Here is a 22,517-nt window from a genome sequence, read left to right as displayed (position 1 = left end):
AAAATGATTTGATGGGTTTGAAGAAAGAGATTATATGTTGTATAAAAGCTAAATTCAATATTAGGGTGTCATATACAAAATTATGAGATGCTAAAAGAAATGACCATTATATCCATCTTTGAAAGTTGGGATGTGTCATATATATCATTACAAATATTAATAGAGAGATACTATTATATAATGAGAGAAACTATATACATAATTCAAATTGACTAGTTGAATCATTTGAAGCTTATATTATGGGCATTCGGACTATCATTATCTAGTTGATGTTATTGCAGTCAGAAGATACATTTCTTTCAGAAAAATATAGTGGCGTGTTGCTTACTAATGTTAAACTAGATGTAAATAATGCTTTGTTTTTGTTAGCTTTTATTATTGTTGAGTCAAATGTAGTGAATCTTGGATGTGATTCTAACAATTTATGCATGACATAATTCCGATTGAGCATTATAGGGCAAATTTATGAATAATTTGACATAATATTCTTACTTAATTTGAGCTTAAATAGATTTTTTTCCCGATGAAGATCATCGTCATTGTTTGAGATACTTGCATGAGAATTTTAAAAGAGAATAAAAAGTATGGGTTTCTTCGATGTTGAATCTATGTGCCATAAGATGTACTCAGTGATAAACATTGAAGAGATTCGAGTATTCAACTGGTACAAGATAGATAATAAAAATGTGAAGCTAGAAGCGTATGCATGGCTAGTTGGCATGGATGTCTCCAAATAGACTATGTTTCATCTTACTTAAGAGGGGAAGAGATGATGCTAAGAGAGTTTATAATCTGTATGTTTCTATATGACACTTTGATCCATGTATATTTATGCTTTAACCAGATAGTATGTAATATTCTTAGCACAATTTTGATAGCTGAATTATGTGGTTGTTTAAATTTTGTGTGGCGCTTCCAAGCTTGAAAGTTTGTGCTTAAACTGATTTTAGAATGCTGTGAACAAACCATAATCATTATTTAGATAATCCCATAATTTTGTACAGTAAATGTTGTTTATGCATCTATGGTTGCTTCTTCTATAAATGATGATGATAAATTTAACATTCACACAATTCCATGACAGCTGTTCTTTTAAGGTGGAATGGCAGCCAAGGATAACGAACATTCCCATCATTGTTCTTAATTTTATCATTTTAGTTGCATCCATGATATCTTGTGGTATTGCTTATGAAAAATCAACGATCCTATCTAGGAATGACGATTGTTTATTCACCATAAAAAATGTAAAATTAAATTGATTATGCAACTTTGTGCTTGTTGCATGGTATTGAAATGTTGCCGCCTCCAAATTTTGTTTAGGATAACATGATGTGATGGTTGAAATGAATGTTATGACATGTTTTTATTTATTAGGTCTCATATGACTATTGTAGATAGAAAATATGTTTTGAAAAGTGAACTTTACTCCACTCATTTTCTGTATGAAATCAAAATTAATGACAATTGATGAATATTGATTGGATTTTTTGGAGCTTAAAATGAATGCTAGTTTCTAACTATACCCAGCCAAATGATGGAGTAACACATTTCATCATTTTCTAAAACATATTCTTTAATTTCAAGCAATCAATTGAGACCTTGGGATGAATTAGTTTTTATATATAGGCTTGGTAGTAAATCTTGTCATTGCTAGTTGGTACATATTTTATTCTATTAGATTTATGCATTCTTTTATTTGAAATTCTTTCTAGGATGGAACCTAGATCCTTTTTTTAATTACATGTGTTTGGCTTTTTATATGTTATTTATTCATCATATTTATATTAGAGAACTAATTATGTTGCAGGAAGTTCTACTACGGAGGCTACCAAGGCATTAATGATTTAGAAATTTTAGAGAGCAATCAAAGAATCTTTATATGCTGTTTATTGATCTTTACATTTTACATGATTGAGTACCATGAAATTCATTGGAGGGTATTTTGGAAAATTCATGTTTATAATGTGTGGGGAGTAATTAATGACATGTGTGATAAATTGATGGTTGGCATTATAAGTATTGGGGAGTGATCATATAGTTTTTCATGATTATCCTTATATTAATATCTTAAATATATCCAGAGTGAGCTAGGTTGGCATAATAAGTATTTGGAATGATTATAAAATTTTTAAATTACAGTTGGATTACTTCAATGTTTACACTTTCCTTATATCCTTATATTCTATGAAGAACTAAACTTCTATGTTTGACATTGTAAGTTTTGTGGAGTGATCATTGAGTTTTTTAATTATATTATGATTACTTCAATGTTCACCGTTGTCCTTATATTTATATCCTTTAATATATGAAGTACTAAGTATATCCAAAGTGCGATAGGTTTGCTGATGATGTTTTAAGATGATAGTGGAGTAGATGAGATGTCATGACTCGGCCCGTGAGTTTGAAATTACCAAGGTTAGAGCTATTAGTTGGACGGAGAAAACTATCTAACAGTTTCATTTCATAATTAAAATTAAGTCCAAAACACAAAAAAAATCTTTATATTTATAATATTTAAAGTTACAACCCTAATGTTTGGTCACCTCACCTATGGTGAGTGTGTAATGCATAGACCGTTGCTTGTCCCTCCTGCGTGATCGTTCTACTTCACACGACTGCCCAAGTCACTTGCCTTTGTGGATGTGATGTAGTATGATTGTCCATTCAGGAACTTAGAACTTAATTATTCAAATTGGATTTCATACCTGATATTTTTCTCCACGATAAAGTCCTGTATTCTTGCTTTAGTTTTCTCACCAAACTTCCTACATACATTTTAGCAATATCAAGTCATTTTCATTTGTAAATTTTGATATTAACTGAATTTATTTTGAATTATATTTCATAAATTAACTTTCATCTTGCTTGAGTTTGCAATTCTTCCCAATCCTCATTGTCATTCCCTATTTTTGCAAATTAAGTGTATAAGGCTCAGTCGTATGACCATGCAAACCACACCATTCCCTTGCCGTTGCTCGGGTAAGTCATCAAAAGTTTTGGTCTTCTTCTCTTTCACACATCAAACAGACGCATGGTGAAGGCTTAATTTATTCCCTTTGGCCGCTCATGCTCACGTCTAGCTTGAGCAATTGTAAACATCGTTGCTCGATCTCCCACCCTTCAATTCCTCTTTGTTCGTCGCACTTCGGGCTGCTGAGTATGCATGAAAGGGGAGCCGCACCTTGCCTCTCCCCTTTCTTCTTCCTTATCCCTTTTTTCTTCTTCCGATTCTTCTTCATTCTTCTTCTTTCTGCGGCTTCTTTTTCTTCTTTTTCTCCTCTGTTTCTCATGCTCTCATTTTCTCTCGCTTTATTTGGCTTTCTCTCACTCCTCTTGGCTTTCTTTCGCTTTGTCTCTCTCTTTTGTAAGTAAGGCATGAGAGAATAATCTCTCGTATAGGCCTTCCCATGCGCAATGGGAGTTTAAGGGACAACACTTGCCTCTCAAGTGTCATAAATAGATAACTTATTTTTTATAAGAATAAAAATTTTAAGGGTATTAATATATGAGATTAATATTAATTTCTCTAAGAATTGGAGCAATGTAGTTAGTTTTTCGAAAGAAACGAGAGGCTTATAATTAATAAAACAAAGATCAATGCATGGTATTTTATTTCTGTGGATATAAACTAGATTATTATCCATTAATATTTTTTGAAAAAAAAGTGTAATATAGCAGCAATAAGATAACTTTAATCAAATTATGTGAAGGAATGAGATTTTATTGAGAACTTTAACTTTTAGAGTTAAAGGTATATTTTTTTTATTGTATTATTGATGGGGATCTTAACCATCAACAAATAGTCACGGCCCTTCAGATTTCTCTGCTGACATTTATATTTTGTTTTTTTCTAGTTCGGTTTTAGCTTGCATGTTTGAAATGTCATTTATTATTCATCTTGTTTGCTAAAGAAGGAATATTTGCATACATACCACCTAAGTCCTATGCATTTAGATATATAACATCTAAACTTCAATTTTTACATATATGCCATCTTATCTACGCATTCAAACATGCATTTTTTTAAAAAGTTAAAATAGTAGTATTTTTTATGTGATATGAATGATTTGGGTGGTATATATGTAGGTGTTAGGTATGTAAATACATTAGAATTGTGTGGTAGGTATGTAAATGCCCCATATAAATAATTCTCATCCCAAACTGATTTTTTTTAGATTGGCATGGCAAGAGCCTTGCATAGTGTTCGCGCCTCATTGGTCTCTTAGGCTGGGCCCTGCTATTCATCTACTCAGCCGTTGGCATGCAGATTCCAGGTGTTTGCTTATTCTGCAGGTATTTTCACTGTAAACTGCGTTTGCTTCCTGTGTGGCAAGCTCCACTAAATTTATACTGTTTTTCTTGAAGTTGTTTCTCATTTACATATACGCTGCATTTTAAATAAATTTCAAACATGAAGCAAGGAATAGATGCTGAAGTAGCGCTGTTGCCATTCAAGACTGTTTTGATGAGGGTTCTCGAATGTTCATTTATTTCTGGGATTCAGTAAGTTCGAATTTATTTTATTTGCTGCTTCATATAATCTCCATTTTTAGGCATGCATTTCAGAATTACTTCTTTACCTGGTAAAATCATAGCTGTGGTATGAATGTTTTCCTTGCTGAAATTTAAGGGAACCAATATGATGAATGTAATAGTGAAAAATATTATTGTATGTAGCTGTTATTTTTTTTTATAATGCAAATGATTATGAAAAGATAATGCTAATCTACTTTAGAAAGATAAAGTTGACAATAAATAAAATTAAAACTTTTATTTTTTTGAGTTTATAATATTATATGTAATAAAATTGTTTCAATTATTTTATCATATATTATAATACTCAATAAATATTTATAAACTATAAAATTTGAAAATTAATCAACAATTTTGTCCTTTTTTGTGAAAATTATAGTATTTAAATTTAAATTCAAGATTATGTAAGCCTTATAATAATCCGGAGAAGGATATTTTTAAAATTTGATTTTTTTGTTGACGAGAATGGATGACACACACACACACACACACATATAACCTCTTATCCACCAGAGCTGCAACATTCTTTATGTTCTCATTTGAATCTTAAGGTGCAGAGCATCTTGATCATTGTTATGTTCACAAATTGGAGGGAGAATAGGTATTCTGTAAGAAGTGGAGTAGGATTATTGGTTATGCTTGTAGTTGTAGATGTGGTCACCACTAGATGGGTAACAGTTGCAGGCATGAGTCTCAAATCCGTAAGGAAATTTAGAACTATTCGAAGTTTTGATTATAGACATGATTTGATAGTGGAATGGCTTCCAAAGTGTTAGAGGATCACATTTGATCCTTTGATTGCCTCTCTTGTGCTTGATAGTTTATTTTCTCTGTCTGGATTTGCCTGGATGCATTCCAAGGAATTATACCAAAATATTTTTTAAAATTGAAGTCTGCTAATATTCATAAATCAATAAACCAATCCACACCTTTTCTAATTAAGAACTTATGTCAGATTCAATGAAGACTACGAATGTAATATCTATGTAAAAACTAAATAATAATAATAAATAAAAATATTAAAACTTAAATAGATAATAAGGGATAAGCTTCTCTACAACTGCGCCTTTAGGGTCACCTGTGCCATTCAAACCAAACGAACAAAGATAGCGAGAGACAGAGGAAGAAGTGGAAGATACTACAATGAAGGATATGGAAGAAGAGGAAGGGTAACGTCTGTGCCCTAGCCGACCGATGGAGAAGAAAGCTCTGTGAGATTTCCATGCAAAGGAGATGGATGGCACTTTGATGTGCGTAAGAAGTGTTGAGACTGTAGAAGGAGAAGATACCTCACATGTGCAACCTAGGCTAAGGAAGAAAGGAGAAGGCGAGGCGAGCGGATTAATGTGTGAAGTAGAGAGTCGGCGCCAACGAAGCCTTAGTTTGTTGGTTGGAGTGTGCTATCGAGATGAAGAGGACGAAAGGAAGGAGGAAGTAGACCATTAGTGGTTGGGAGAAGTCGTACTCTAGCTGGACGAAGGAGAAGAAGAGAGTACGAACGAAGGAGAAGAAGAGAAGGGTTACTTGCGACTTTGAGTGAAAGAGATATACAAACAAGGAAGCCATAGAGTAGCTCCGTTTGAAGGATTAGAGAAAAGGATCGACCTACGAGAGGGGAAGCCAAGCCTGTGTGCGAGCTAAAGGATGAACTGGACTGAAGTCACTAATAAAGGTATGTTAAGGTTTAAGTTTTAAATAATTTAAATTAAATTATTTAAATATGTTATGATATTAACATTAAAATTTTATGAATTAGAATAAGGTATCATAAGTGGAAGGTTTTGGTGGGAAGAAATATCAATATGAGCAAACTTAATAAGATAAGAATTTTGGTGTTTTACTTATATATAAGATTTTTTGTTTAATTAATTAAGATGTTATTAAGTAGATATTAATATAATGAATTTAAATTAGTGATTTAAATGTGTAACGATTGTTAATTAAAGAATATGAAATGGGAATTCAAGGGCGAGGGTCCAGGTGAGTAATTGCTTTCTTATGTGTATTAAATTAATATTTTATTTTAGAAGCACTTGCATTATTGTCTTCAAAATACTTTCTATTGAAAGTTAAAGAATCTTTAATGTGAAAATAAATGAAATGGGAAAGGGTAAATAGTTATTCAATGGCTTTAAATGGATAAAATAAAAAGGAAGTGAAATGTAAAAGATCAAGTCAATTATGATGTATCCCCTTATGGTATTAGCTGAGGATTCTATTGTACCCGTACACGAAAAAGAAAATGAAAATGATGAAAGTATACATTCATGTGCATAATTTTGAGGGTACCTACGAGTATAATTTTTTTGGTAAAATACTTGGTTGTTATGGTTGACGTTAGGGATTTAATTTACAGAAGGAACTCTACCGATATTAGGTAGTGTGTTGTTTGTTATGATTCTAATTTCGTATATTGTTTATTTTAGATTGATCTTATACTGTTATTGGTTGGATTGCGATATTGTTTTACTTTTAGATTATGATATTTTGTTGGATTTGATTATAATTTAGTATATTGTGTGGTTTTTAGTGGCTCTTTTTATCATTGGAAGCTATGACAATTTATTGTATAATTTTAAAAGATGAGTTAATATCGTTCGATCACAGTTTCTGACTTTGTTTATTTGAACCTATAGGGCTAGGTCATAACAATGATCACAAAAAATCTTGAAAGACTATTGACCTCACTTTTGGTTGAGGTCTAGTTTTATCTTTATAGCCTAGGGTCTAGCTATACGACTTTCTTGTTGACTATTCATCGAGGACTAGTAAAGGAACCGTCACAATTAAAAACTCTAAACTCTTTTTTGCTCAATTTGAAGTTTCACATATTGGTCATAACATCTAACATTTAGTAGGTGGTACCAGTATGGGGGAGCTCAAGGGGCCATAGGACTGTTTGGCCTTAGGGTGGACTCTGGGTGGTGTGGCCTTGGTTAGTTTCACACACACACTTGATACCCCCTACTTATAGTCGAATCTCAGGCTTTAGTCAAATATGCTTAGTTGGTCCCTTAACTTTTCGGGAAACCCATGTAGATGGTCCTCTAGGCCACTAGCCCTAGGCTAGGGTTTAGCTGAGACCAGTACATTGAGGACCCAAAGTAGGGAATTCTATTAGTCCATAACTCAAGTAGGGCGGTTGTGTGGTTGGCAACCCCAATCTTACTAAAATACCCAATTTAACCTTTTGCCTCCAAAACCTACCCCAATTTACCAAACTACCCTTGAAATCCCAAAATTGACCAAAATCCCAAAAATACCCAAAATGCCCAATTTTGTTCAAAAATCATTTCAAATCATTTGAAACCAGTCAAAGTGCCCAAAACACCCCAAAATTTTTAAAATTACCAAAATACCCAAAAATACCCAAAATGCCCAATTTTGTTCAAAAATCATTTCAAATCATTTGAAACCAGTCAAAGTGCCCAAAACACCCCAAAATTTTTAAAATTACCAAAATACCACCAAACTTGTTAAAATTATAAAAATATCCTTGGTGACCCACACTGTCCCAAAATCTTCAAAATCATTTCAAATGTTCCCAAAACCAATTTGGACCATTCTATTGAGCTCAGTTTGACCAATTTTGACTAAAAGCCCCAAATTGCCCTTAAAGGTCTAATTACCCCAATTCACCCTCCAATGTCCACCAATTTGATCTCAATTTTCTCCAATTTTAATTCTAAACTCCAATTCATCATGCCTAAAATTGATTGAAACCAAATCTAAGTTCAATTGGACCCAATTTCAAACCTAAATCCTAAGCCCAATTCAAAATCTCCAATTTGACCATAAGCCAAAATTTCATCAAATTGAACCCCCCAAACCTATCCAATTGCCCTAATTTTGAATCCTAAACTCTTTACAACACTCCCCCACATCAAATTGAACCCTCAATTGATCACTCAAATTCAACTTGGACCAAAACCCCCAATTTTGCCCCAAACTCCAAAATTCCACCAATTTGAACTTGATAATCCCAAAATTTCCACTCAATTGGTATTCAATACTCTTCATGGCAATCCCTTGAACCAATTTGAACCATCAATTGGGTCTAACTAAAGCCCTAGCCCAATCCAAACCTAAGGCAAACCTAAATGCACCAAAATTGGCCATGAACAAAAATTCATCAAATTGAGCTTCCAAATCAATTCAAAATCACTCAATTCTTTTTCCAAACTCCTTATGACAATCATCTACACCATTTTAACCAATCAATTGAGCTCAATGCCATGACTAGCTCGACCCAAACCCAACTTCAAGCCAAAATGCCCAAAATTGAACCCATGCTCTAAAGTTTACCAAACCAAATCAAATTGACCAAACCAAATCGACCACAACTACCCTTTAGACCCTAATGATCAGGCTAGACCCACCTAGCCCACCCTACATGAGCCATGGACCAATGGTCCCTTTATTTAAAGGATCTCTTCACATATTGGTGTTAAATCAAGATACAGTTGTCATCAACCTTAACCATTAAGGGTTAATCATCATTAGCTTCCCTAAGGCTTTTATGACTCCTCTGGCCACCACCCATAACCTTATCGGCTAGCGTAGTTGCCAAAAAACCCTAAAACTAAGAGTCACCTTGTTTTAAACTAAACTCATTCCCATCTAAGCTGGCTCATCTCAATTGATTACTTGCCTCTTTCCCCTTCCACCTAAGAAACAAAACTCAGCCAGCCAACCACCCCAAGCTCCTCTATTAAAACTCCCTCTCCTACGACCAAGAAAGAGAACTCATCAATTTCCTTGGGGAGATTGTTAAATTGCTTCCAGAGACTCTTCAAGAACTCCTGAGCTCAAGCTCAACATCTTCCTCCTTCGAATCTCTCTGTGAGAACTTAATTTTGAGTTCAAAATCCAGGTGTTTTCTGTCACTTGATCCTAACCTTTTGAAACTCCAAATTGACTCTTCCTTTAGTATCCCTGAGCTAAACGAAGAAGTTTGCCATCAAAAACCCCTGGTCCCGAGCACTCTAACCCACCTCTTGACCAAGGCCATTCTACCTTTTCACTGAACTCATACCTAGACCCTATTTCAGCTCAAACAGACACTTGCACAGGAGGTTCACCAGCTCACAAGGAAGCTTCCACAAGCACTCAATCAAGGCGTCACCTCTTGGGCAAAGGTATAAAGGCGTCACTCTTGGGCAAAGGTATAGACCATTAACCCTAATTTTGAGCTCGGCTTCACCAATTGTGAAGAGAACTTGTATTTCATAGCATTGTAACCGAATTGATGTGTTCGTCTTGAGTAGATGAAGGTGTAGGAACAAACCCCATGTGATTGGGTTGAGTGTCGAGAGAGATCTTAGGGTTTGAAGTTAAACGGCTTACGAGTTAGACCAGTTGGGGACGATGACCAGGAGCAGTCCGATCACACGTGTATCGGATGGACGGACGAGATCAAGCTGAACGAGGAGATGATATGCGAACCGCGGGACGCGTGGCGTTGAGGTTGCTGACGATGTCAAATGGCAGAACGACGTGTGGAAAGTTCGGGTAGGACAAGGATTGCGTGGCGCTGACTAAGATAAATAGAAAAATATAGATTTTTTGGATTTATTTAATTAACAGACCTTAGAAAATTCAGAACTTTGCATAGAAAAATCATGAAAATAAAATAAAAATACACCGTTGCTCAGTGAACATAAGAGAATAATGTGAACAAAAAATAAAAATTATTTGATGAGTATCTGATTTTTAATTAATTATATAGTCTCTGACGTGTTTTAATTTTGATTTGATTAAATATTGTCCACGATGACTTGAAATTTTAGGGGTTCATTCCTCATGAGAGAGGGGATGTTCTCTGATTTTTTCAAGGTCAGAGAGCATCCCTATGGCATCCCTATGTTTGTAACCCTAATTTTCAAGCTTGGAAGGCTACTTTGGCCTAAATAAATTATACAAATTAAAAAATCACTTGGAAAATTATGAGATGAATTTTAGTAGGTTCCCTATGGTCAGAGAAACTTAAGAAAAATATCTGGATAGTTTGGATAATCTTGTATATTTTTATAGCTAGCTAAATGCCTAAAACTTGTATTGAATTATTTAAATTAAATATTATTCAAAAATTAATAAAAGCAATTCCACATTGTGTAGAAAAATTATGTTAAGTCATTGTAAAAATTTTAAACTTATTTGATTAAGTTTAAGTACTAAAGTTGAATTCATAAGTAAAATGACCTTTTTATACAAAAATAATTATATTAAATTAAATATACTTAGGAAAATTATGAAAAGTGGTTTTCTGAGTTCTTTGTGATTAGAGACACTTAGGAAAAATAAAAATTATTTTTGAAAACATACTTTATTTTTAAGCTAAATTTTAAATTAAAAATAATAAAAAAATTTCAAAAATACAAAAATGGTTTAAAATGTTACTAATTACTTCCTGATCACTTAGGACTTATTAGAATATTTTTTTTAATTTTTCTAAGTTAAAAATAAAATTTTTATTGGAATATTTTTTCTAATTTTTCTAAGATAAAAATAAAAATTTAAAGCCCTAAAATGTATTTTCCTTATTTTCTCATTAAAATAGCCCTAAAATGTATTTTGCTTTTTTTCTCATTAAAATAATTGTAATAAATAAAATATAAATCATAAAAATATGAAATTTATTTTTCTGAGTTACTTGAACTTAGGGAGATTTAATAAAATTATAAAAGGTAATTTTCAAAAATAAAATATATTTTGCATTTAAATAATCACTAAAAATCATAAATAATTATAATAATTAAAATATAATTTTAAAAAATATGGAATTTTTTCTAAGTGTTTCTTTGACCTAGGTGAACCTATAATAATTCTCTCGTGACTAAAAAATCTTATTTTGATTAATTAAATAAATTAATATTAAAATCTTATTTTTTTGAATTAAAATAATCATATAAATTAATTAAAAATTTAAGAGACCACATTTTTCTTCTCTGATATTTTAATTAACTCATGATTGAGTTTATATGGAAATTTTAAGGTCACTTGAGTTTCATTTGATAAGTTATATGTAGAGTGTTAGGGGCAAAATGTTAATTTTGGGATTTTAATATCTTAATTAAATTTTAGAATCAATCAAATGGTAAATGAGTAATATTTATTATAATAAAATCTCTTGGGTGTTTGAAATATTGAAGACTAAGAGGTAGAAACCAATTTGCCATCATTTTCATGATAATGATAAACTTTTAATTTTGATAATTGTCACGATTTGGAAGATAATTCAATTAAGATGATCCTAAGGTGTTGGGCTTAAGTTATGAAGATAATAATTCACTCATTTAAAACCCACTAATTGATGATTGAATGCTAAGTCTGAAATTAATGAGAATTGAAATCCCATTTCATTACTTTGAAAATTGAACTTAAAAGGGCTTAATAATGAATTAGGTTTGATACGTAAGAATTGTCTTAATTGGGATTAGAAAAGATAGACATAATTGATTGATAAATACTTTCAAACATTTTAGTCCCTACTTTAACTCTGGGCATTAAAATTCTTAATGACTTTGGATTTGCCTTTTGGGGTACCCATTCATATAACTGTTCAATGAAATGTTAAGTGACTATCTAACTTCCTTCGTTTCTAGGGATAGTTGAAATGTCAAGGTTCATTGAGTAATGTGATAATTCAACTTTGAGATAATTAATGGAACAATATAATAAGTTCAAAATGAACTCGAAACGTTTCAAGGTATATTTAAAGTTGTTCAGGGTCGTGTCTCGAATATTTTAAGATCTCTTGGACATTTTGAAGGATGTTGAACTTATTATATTTTTGTACAAGAAAATCATCGATTAAAACCTTTAGTCACTCACCAAGTTATGACTTAAGGTTCGAAAACTACACCTTCATCTACTCTTGCGATTTATTTAAATTTCTGCAAAATTATATACTTGTTGCAAGTTCTAACGTTTCAGTGGGAACAACGAGAAGATGACAGATACATTTTTATAGTGTTATTTATTTTTTGTCATGTACTTCTATTTACTCTTGCTTCAAATATTATAATTGCTTGGTTGTGCACCTTTCTTTATGTTAGGGGCAAAATGTTAAATTTGGGATTTTAATATCTTAATTAAGTTTTAGAATCAATCAAATGGTAAATGGGTAATATTTATTATAATAAAATCTCTTGGGTGTTTGAAATATGGAAGACTAAGAGGTAGAAACCAATTTGCCATCATTTTCATGATAATGATAAACATTTAATTTCGATAATTGTCACGATTTGGAAGATAATTCAATTAAGATGATCCTAAGGTGTTGGGCTTAAGTTATGAAGATAATAATTCACTCATTTAAAACCCACTAATTGATGATTGAATGCTAAGTCTAAAATTAATGAGAATTGAAATCCCATTTCATTCAACATTAAATTATTTTTAGTTACTTTGAAAATTGAACTTAAAAGGGCTTAATAATGAATTAGGTTTGATACGTAAGAATTGTCTTAATTGGGATTAGAAAAGATAGACATAATTGATTGATAAATACTTTCAAACATTTTAGTCCCTACTTTAACTCTGGGCATTAAAATTCTTAATGACTTTGGACTTGCCCTTTGGGGTACTCATTCATATAACTGTCCAATGAAATGTTAAGTGACTATCTAACTTCCTTCGTTTCCGGGGATAGTTGAAATGTCATGGTTCATTGAGTAATGTGATAATTCAACTTTGAGATGATTAATGGAACAATATAATAAGTTCAAAATGGACTCGAAACGTTTCAAGGTATATTTAAAGTTGTTCAGGGTCGTGTCTCGAATATTTTAAGATCTCTTGGACATTTTGAAGGATGTTGAACTTATTATATTTTTGTACAAGAAAATCATCGATTAAAACCTTTAGTCACTCACCAAGTTATGACTTAAGGTTCGAAAACTACACCTTCATCTACTCTTGCGATTTATTTAAATTTTTGCAAAATTATATACTTGTTGCAAGTTTTAACGTTTCAGTGGGAGCAGCGAGAAGATGACAGGTACACTTTTATAGTGTTATTTGATTTTTGTCATTTACTTCAATTTACTCTTGCTTCAAATATTATAATTTCTTGGTTGTGCACCTTTCTTTACTTGCGAAAATCGAAATAATTTAAAAAAATTAATCAACATTTTAAACAATCTAAAACAAATTCTTTCAAACGTAGCCATAAATTTTTTGAAATATCATTAAACTTAAAATTTCATTTTGAATTTACGGGAGTCCCTCGGATGGGGTAACCCGCGGTTGCTAACGAGATCTCCTTAGTTTAAATAAGTGTAACAACTTGTTTAAGCTTATTAAGTTCAATAGAAAATAGTGATACCGGAACGAGGGAACCGTGAGATCCAAACCGGTGTCGCTCTAATCAACTTTAACCCCCTCCCATGATTGAACTTAAACTTGACAATTAAACCTTTAAACCCTTAGACTTTAGGAATGCTACTTCGCCGAGGAGCTTAGAGCTGATTCTGTGGACAACCTTCTACAATAACGATCTACAACAGCTTGAGGATCTACAATAACACATCTTTCCGTAGAATTAAATAAATAAGCCATAGGACTTTGAGGTCGTCTGCTTAGTGCAATATAAATCCTCACTTTATCTTTAGATCTTTGTACAATCATGTTGTGCAATTTACGTCCTAAGTCATTTTAGGATTCGAGGTTGTCGTTCGTTATGACATAAATCCTCATATCTTCCAAGCTGTTTGTGCGATCTTCTCACGCAAATATAAGCCCTAAATAATAATAATCAGCCGGATGAAACACTTAATATTTCTTTCACTGAAATTGAAACCAAACTATAAGATAGCTTGAGAAGTCACTCAGGTTCTCCACAGAATCTGTGACATCCCCTAGTTTCTCCTCTTTTGGATTCCATAATAAATGTTCCAAATTTGAGCCCGTCTCATTTCACACATCTTTGTCCGATCTTTGAAAAATCCTATCCCTTTGAATCATTGAAGACAATATTTTCTGATCTAAATTAAGAGTTTTCTTAAGTGACTTCGATCATTTAAGATGTAATTAATTATAGGGGCTTACCTCTATAGGGAGCTTTAAGAACTCAGGTAATATAAACCTTATCTAATTATTTGTATTAGATTTGGGAATTTGTCGGTCAACATAAAAGTTCGCAGACCAGACGGATGTCATAAAATTTTTAGTTTATTTAATCGAGCTTCATCAGTAAGTAGTGTATCCATCATTCAGGGTAGGTATATTGCTTGCGGTGTTAAGCTCAATCATTTAAACTATTGTTTATATAAGATCAGTTCGATCTTTTATTTAAAAAAAATTAAAATGTTATTTTTTCCAAATTATATATATAGTGCTAGGCGGTTTCTTAGAAAGGTCAAAATGGTGCGGTCATTCTATCATATCTGTTGAAAAATGATCAAAATAGTAGGTTTGTCGAAAAAAGTCCTTGTGGTGTAGCATACTTATAAATGCAGTTCAGTAATAATAGGTGAGCCCAATTGAGTGGCCACGAATCAATTGTAAATAAGATAAAAAGTTTTGGATAATCTCCATTTTAGGATGCCCAATTAGAAGTTGGCAATTATAAAAAAATAAAGAGTCCTAATGAGCTCTGACACCTCCTCTTATGTGAAAATGAAAGCAAGTTCCCCTTGACAAGTGGATGGATGCTTATGAGGTGGTGTTATTGGATCTTGATGAGAAAAAAAGAGGAAAATGGCTCTTTGAAGTGGAGGAATAAGCTCTTAAATCATTAAAGTCTATAACCAATGTTAGCAAAGGAATGAGTATGGTGGGCAATTGGAGGTGTAGGTCCGAACGACGTGGAAGCAATAGGAACTCTATGAAGGAGCCACTAAGAGAAGCTTCCTAGAAATTCTTATCTCAATCTTGTCACATAATCGTAGACTCGACCCTGCAATGTGGGATTCCGTCTCTCTCGGAATTGACGTACGACCGGAAATTTCTAGTCCGATTATCAAATTTAGTTAGAGTTGTCTTTTCTGGCCCATCTTCTTTTTCTTTATTTCTAAGTAGGGTATTTTCTATTAAGAACCTAGTTATGTGTTGTTTTTTTTCTATTGGAGAGACTTTCGATATTGTGTTTGTGTTTTGGAGATTTTATTCTATGTTTTGTGCTCTTTGAAGTTTTGTATCTTTTCCTTTTTGCAGAGGTGGTGATTTTTCCTCACTGTCTATATATCGTTGTTTTGTGGTTCCCTTTGCAGTTTTTAGTTAGGGCAACCACCACTGAACGATACTTAACCCCTTTCACATGTTGTTGACCTTGCTTTATCATTCCTTTGCTATTCTCCAACCATCTCCGTGCAAGGTCCGCTACCTAAACAACATCAATGAACTCATTGGATAATCTCCATTTTAGGATGCCCAATAAGAAGTTGGCAATTATAAAAAAGTAAAGAGTCCTAATGAGCTCTGACACCTCTTATGTGAAAATGAAAGCAAGTTCCCCTTGACAGGTGGATGGATGCTTATGAGGTGGTGTTATTGGATCTTGATGAGAAAAAAAGAGGAAAATGGCTCTTTGAAGTGGAGGAATAAGCTCTTAAATCATTAAAGTCTATAACCAATGTTAGCAAAGGAATGAGTATGGTGGGCAATTGGAGGTGTAGGTCCGAACGACGTGGAAGCAATAGGAACTCTATGAAGGAGCCACTAAGAGAAGCTTCCTAGAAATTCTTATCTCAATCTTGTCACATAATCGTAGACTCGACCCTGCAATGTGGGATTCCGTCTCTCTCTGAATTGACGTACGACCGGAAATTTCTAGTCCGATTATCAAATTTAGTTAGAGTTGTCTTTTCTGGCCCATCTTCTTTTTCTTTATTTCTAAGTAGGGTATTTTCTATTAAGAACCTAGTTATGTGTTGTTTTTTTTCTATTGGAGAGACTTTCGATATTGTGTTTGTGTTTTGGAGATTTTATTCTATGTTTTGTGCTCTTCGAAGTGTTGTATCTTTTCCTTTTTGCAGAGGTGGTGATTTTTCCTCACCGTCTATATACCGTTGTTTTGTGGTTCCCTTTGCAGTTTTTAGTTAGGGCAACCACCACTGAACGACACTTAACCCATTTCACATGTCGTTGACCTTATTTTATCATTCCTTTGCTATTCTCTAACCATCTCCCTGCAAGGTCCGCTACCTAAACAACATCAATGAACTCTAGAACGGTTTCATCTTGTTTCAAGCCCGACAAACCCTAAATTTTTACAGATTTATCCTTCCTACACCTAAATCAAGAATACATACAACCTGACCTAACACCACCTAAAATTTTTTCCCACATCATCCACCTTGCTTTAGCCCTTGCCCTAACCCTTATAACCCTAACCCTTAATCGTAATCGTAAACCTCAAAATTGTTTTTTCCATCAATACTTTCATTGGAAGAATAAGACGTCATGCCCCAAGGAGAAACCCGAACAGGGTGTTCAGGTGGTCCCTATGAAAGACATGTAATCCTTCAACTGCAATAGAGGCTTGTTGCCATTGAGAGGAAACAATTTGATGAGGTCAGTCATAGCTATAACAATGACTCTATAAATCGAGCAGAGGAAGGGAGTCCCTTCCATCGGAAACTTTCCAGTGACGAAGAAACAATACTCTGACGACTTGGCATGGAGTATTAAAGGAGAAGCTAGGATTTTAGAGTATATTTATCGAACCTTGATAGTCACATGGATCCGGACGAGTTCATCGAGTAGCTCTTGACAGTCGCATTGATATAATTTTTTAGTACAAGAACATTTCTCCTGACAGAAAGTTAAAGCTAACTGCCATTAAATTAAAAAATAGTGCATCTGGTAGGAAAATTTAAACTGCTTATGCCAATGTTAGGGGAAAAGTAAAATCACTATCCAGTCTAAAGATGTCACGTATATAAATTATCATTAACCCTTGAATTCTCTAATTAATGTGAAACATATCATTATATATATATATATATATATATAACGTAGCCATTTATTACACTTTTTATTATAGCAGTAAAATGTGTGTGCACGCACAGCTCACACTGTTTACTATAAATTAAACTTTTAATATTTATAAAACAACTTGTCTAAATTAAACTAGGTTTAATATTTTCCACAAATTTCAAATTTCATCAAATAAAAATGTCATACCTAGAATACTTTTCTTTATTCTTTTTGTAAGATTTTCATACATACAACTTAGTTCTTATGTATTTACATATATAACACCTAAACTTTAGTTTTTTGCATAACTATCACCTTGCCTATGCATTAAAAATGTGTATTTTACTTTGTAAAAGTTAAAATAGTGGTATTTTATGAAAAAATTGGGTGGTATAAACCTAAAAGGTAAAGTATAGGTGTTCGATATGTAATTACATAAGACTTAGGTGGTATGTATATAAATGGCCTATATTTCTAATATTTATAAATAAATAAATAATATATTTTGGTTCTTTACGCCTCTTAAAATTTTATACCTACTTTGCAGGAAGCACAAAATATTTCCTCTGCTAAGCTTCCTCCATCCAAAGCTTGTTCTGGTAATTCTCAGCTTGCATCATCCATTCATTCAACCTTTCATCTTCCTTCTATTACTGAGATCCAATCCAACTCTTCCAATACGTAATGGCCTTTTTCATTCCATTACAGTTCCCGGAAGATTTAAGGCCACTTTGTACCTCTCAACCCAACATCTCATTTTCACTCTTATTTTACTCTGTAAACTCAACTCTACGGGTCCCGAGTCTGCAAAACAATTTCGAAGGACGTTTAGCAACAGACCTCGTGTTTCAGTTACAACCCAGAAGATTATATTCGAAAGAAATGGCCATTGCTAGGCTAATAGGGAAGCTTGTTCTAAGCAGAGGGAAATATCTCTTGGTCTCTCCGAAGAAGCCAATCTATCTTCCCAGTTTGAGAATACTTTTATGGGGTTCTGTAGATGCTGCTAGTCTGCTGGTAGCTTTGAAAGAGAAGGGAATAGATTGCTCTATAGAGAATGAGGTTGCCGGTTCATATGACCATACTCAGTCTGTTCGCATCAGAGTGTCTGAGAAGGCTGTGATTGAAACAAACGAGACCAAAACTGTGATTTGCACAGAAAATGAGGTAACAGCTGGTCTGATTCATGAGGCCCTTGGCAGCATTTGTGATGGAATTTGACCGATTAGTAATTGAGGACACAGGTTTTAAAGATGATGGAGAAGATTGATGTTACTTTCGATCCTCTGCATAGAACAGCATCGGTCTAGCTTTATGTGAGTATGACATTTCACTTTGTTGTTAGTACAATCCTAACTGCTCTCCACTGTTTTTTTGCCCACTATTTGCCATCAAATGACAGTTCTTATTAGCATATCATCACAGGTTTATTCATCATCTTCAATTCATAACTGTTAGGGTTTAAGCTATCAAATTTTTTTTCTTACAACCAAATACTTACAGAACATCAGCAATCTTCTGCCATTATATTTTATGTAACTCTAAATATATTATTAGAGTTTTTTGTAAGTTATAAAGTAATATCATCATAAAATAAGAGGGTTGATCTAATGTCTTATAATGTGATTATTTGGATGTGTTTTTTTCTTTTAAATAAATATGCCCAAAAAAATATTTTAGATGAATCTATTTTTCTATGTAAAAAATGAGAGACATTTCCTCACGAGTATTCGCAAATATTTGAATTTGAATATTGCTCCTCTCATCTAAGCATCTTTGCTTGTGGCTGTCTCAAAGCATAATTAAATAGAGCCTTCATCAAAGCCTTTAGATCAACTCAATTTCAAAGCCCTTTGTAAGCTCTATTATGTGATCCCTTTTAGCATCTATTGGAAAAGTTAGTTTTGGTACACCTTTTATTAATTAGACTATAATTTATTCATTATCCCTTCTAACGCTAGCAATTCTCTTAGGTTATTAAAGGATGGAAACATGAAGAAAATCCTAGGATTAAAAATGTTCTTAAAATAAATTTTAAAGGGGGTTCTGAAGAGGTTCAAGCCTCACATTAATTGTTTGAACTATATTTAAATGAGTGCATGACTGCAGAGTAGATATACTGGAAAATATACTTGAGATTCTTCATGTCCCACCAAGGTATTTCTCATATGATGCATGTAATTACTAAGGACAACTATATGGATGATAATGATGATGCAAATAGCTATATATCTACTCTTATTAGAAAAATTATCTTATTCTTTATATTTTTCCTATTGACCAATAATATAATATAAATTATAGTTCCACCTTATTTGGAACTTATCTTCCACTAACAATTTTAGTTCCACCTTATTTGGAACTTATCTTCCACTAACTCATCCGGATATATTATTTCTAAAATGAGGCAGCATGCTCTAAAGAATAATCTAAGTTAATATTTTCGTCTCGCTTTTTTTGTTGTCCGTCAATATTGAATATAATCATTTGTTGATATCATTTGATTGGCTATTCTTGGGATAACTGATACTTTGCGTCATCAATTTCTATGAAACTATCACTAATTTTTTTCTTAGCTTTCAAAATTTGGATCAGCTGGAACTTCATTTTCAAGCCTATCACTTGTTGTATTTACACACTCAATACATTTGTTTAATAAATTGCAGCAATCTCATGAGAATGTAAAAATCATTATTTAAAAAATAAAAGAAAATTTATGGTGCTTCTAAACTATTTGAAATATTTCACTGTTATTTATTGTTGTGGATGCTGAATCTATGTGCAAACTTGTTATATTAGCTTCTTTTTGTTGCTCGAGAGGAAGCAGAATGACTTTAACATAAATAACCAACTGCTTGTTAGATGCTAATTTGAAAATAAGTTCTGTAATTTCATTATCACAGATACTCATTGCAATGAATCTGTCGTCCATAGAAAAATGATAAAAACTATGTTTGTTGTGTACTTCATATTATCATAGTTCAAAGAATGAAGTATTCTTTTCTACTAATTTTTCAACGTTGTCTTGCTCGGAATATGAAGTGAATGAATTCTGATGCCAACTTATTTTGAAACAAAATAACTTCAAAAAGGTGGTAGCATCAATGTTACTATTTGCTCACTCATTATTTGTTACTATTTTTAAAAAGTAAACATATCTGTATAAATTCCTCTAGCCTAGCATTGATAAAAACTATGTTTGCCATGAACTTCATGCTATCATAGTTCAAAGAATGAAGCATTCATTATATTAAATTTTCAATGGTGCCTTGCTCGAAATATAAAGTTAATGAGTTCTGATGCCAACATATTTTGAAACCAAATTACTTCAAAAAGGTTGTGTCATCAATGTTACTATTTGCTCACTCATTATTTGTTACTATTTTGATAAAGTAATATATCTATATAAATTTCAACAACCTAGCATTATATTTTATGATCTTTTCTTAGATTTTCTTTTGAGTTTTTTTATTGGGTATAATGCAAGATCTAATGTCTTATAATGTGATTGTTTTGATGTGTTATTTTTATTTTTTTTATTAAATAAATATGCCCAAAAAAATATTTTAGGTGAACCTATCTTTTTATTCAAAAAACGAGAGACATTCCCTCGAGTTTTTCACAAATCATTGTATTTGAATATTGCTCCTCTCATCATCTTTGCTTGTGGCTGTCTCAAAGCATGATTAAATAGTCTTTAATATAGTCTTGAGATCAACTCCATTTTAAAGCCTTTAATAAGTTCTCTTATGTGATCCCTTTTAACATCTATTGGAAAAGTTAGTTTTGGTACACCTTTTATAAATAGGCTCTAATGCATTCATTATCTCTTCAAACACTAGCAATTTTCTCAGGTTCTTAAAAAGGATGGAGACACCAAGAAAATTCTTTGTTAAAAAATGTTCTTAAAATAAATTTTAAATGGGGTTCTGAATAAGTTCTAACCTCACATTAAGGGTTTGAACTATATTGAAACGAGCGCATGACTGCAGAGTATATATAATTGTAAGTCTTCATGTCCCACTGAGATATTTCTTATGTGATGCATGTAATCACTAAGGACAACTATATGGATGGTCATGATGATGCAAATAACTATATATCCACTTTTATTAGATAAATTTACTTATTCCTTATATTATTCCTATTGACCAATAATATAATATAAATTGTAGTTCCACCTTATTTGGAACTTAACTTCTACTAAATCTTACAAAATATAGTATTTCTATAATGTTTATGCATCCTCTGAAGAGTAATCAAAATTAATATTTTCACCCCACTCTTTTGTTGACCGGCTATACTTGGGATAACTAATACTTCTTGTTAGTGTTGTCAATTTTTAAGAAACTATCACTATACTTCACTTATTTGTTGTATTGACACACTCACTATATTTGTTTTAATAAGTTGCAACATTCTCATGAGAAATTAATAATCATTATTTAAAAAGTAAATTTATGGTGCTTCTATACCTATTGAAATATGTTATTGTTATTTACTATTGTGGGTGTCAAATTTATGTGCACTTGTTAGAAAAATTATTGCGTACGGAGAGCGTACGTAGAGCTGCGTGCGCTCTCCGATCACAACAGCACATCAGCTTGCGTACGCTCTCCGTACGTAATAATTTCTCGCACTTGTTAAATTAGCACCGTTTTGTTGCTCAAGATGTAGTAAATGACATTGACATAAATAACCAATAGTTATTGCATGCCATATATATATCGTTAACATAAATTTTGACCTAATAATCAAACCGAAATACAAAATAGAACTTCTATTAAAAAAAAAAAGCTACATTCTTATAGATCCAATTACAATGTTCAACATATGTAAAAGTTATAATATTAAGTAAGTTTCAATCAATTCATTGGGCTAAAAGAGTGATAAATTTGTTCAGAATACTTAATATTATTATTTTTTTATCATAAATTCAACTAATAAATTAATTTCTTTTAGATTAATAATAAAATAATTATTACTTTAGTCAAAATTTTTAATCAAATCTTATATTGAGAGTAACAATTGATTAAGAAAAAAACATTCTCATTTCATTAATG

General features: G+C 32.3%; 1 protein-coding gene across 2 annotated transcripts in view; it reads left to right on the top strand.

Annotated features, from left to right (window-relative positions):
• The window catches only part of LOC110033362 (integrator complex subunit 9 homolog), a 45,646-nt gene extending 24,130 nt beyond the window's left edge, over positions 1–21,516 (top strand). Inside the window, exons 8-12 of one of the 2 annotated variants that reach the window (XR_002294936.1) lie at positions 4,176–4,293; positions 4,418–4,503; positions 18,002–18,053; positions 18,163–18,770; positions 21,309–21,516. Coding sequence is in view for 1 of the 2 variants with exons in the window: in XM_020737307.1 (XP_020592966.1) it covers positions 4,176–4,293; positions 4,418–4,503; positions 18,002–18,053; positions 18,163–18,675 (769 nt within the window). In the remaining variant the exon portion in view is untranslated. Of the gene's footprint in view, positions 1–4,175; positions 4,294–4,417; positions 4,504–18,001; positions 18,054–18,162; positions 18,977–21,308 lie in introns of those variants that run through there. The other variant, XM_020737307.1, reaches the window with a different exon arrangement.
• Positions 21,517–22,517: the final 1,001 nt, after the last annotated feature.

The sequence above is a fragment of the Phalaenopsis equestris genome, unplaced genomic scaffold (genome assembly GCF_001263595.1).
Source record: "Phalaenopsis equestris unplaced genomic scaffold, ASM126359v1 Scaffold001149, whole genome shotgun sequence".
Classification (NCBI taxonomy): Eukaryota; Viridiplantae; Streptophyta; class Magnoliopsida; order Asparagales; family Orchidaceae; genus Phalaenopsis; species Phalaenopsis equestris.
The sequence above is the reverse complement of the archived record's forward strand: the minus strand, read 5'-3'. Positions and strand labels throughout refer to the sequence as shown.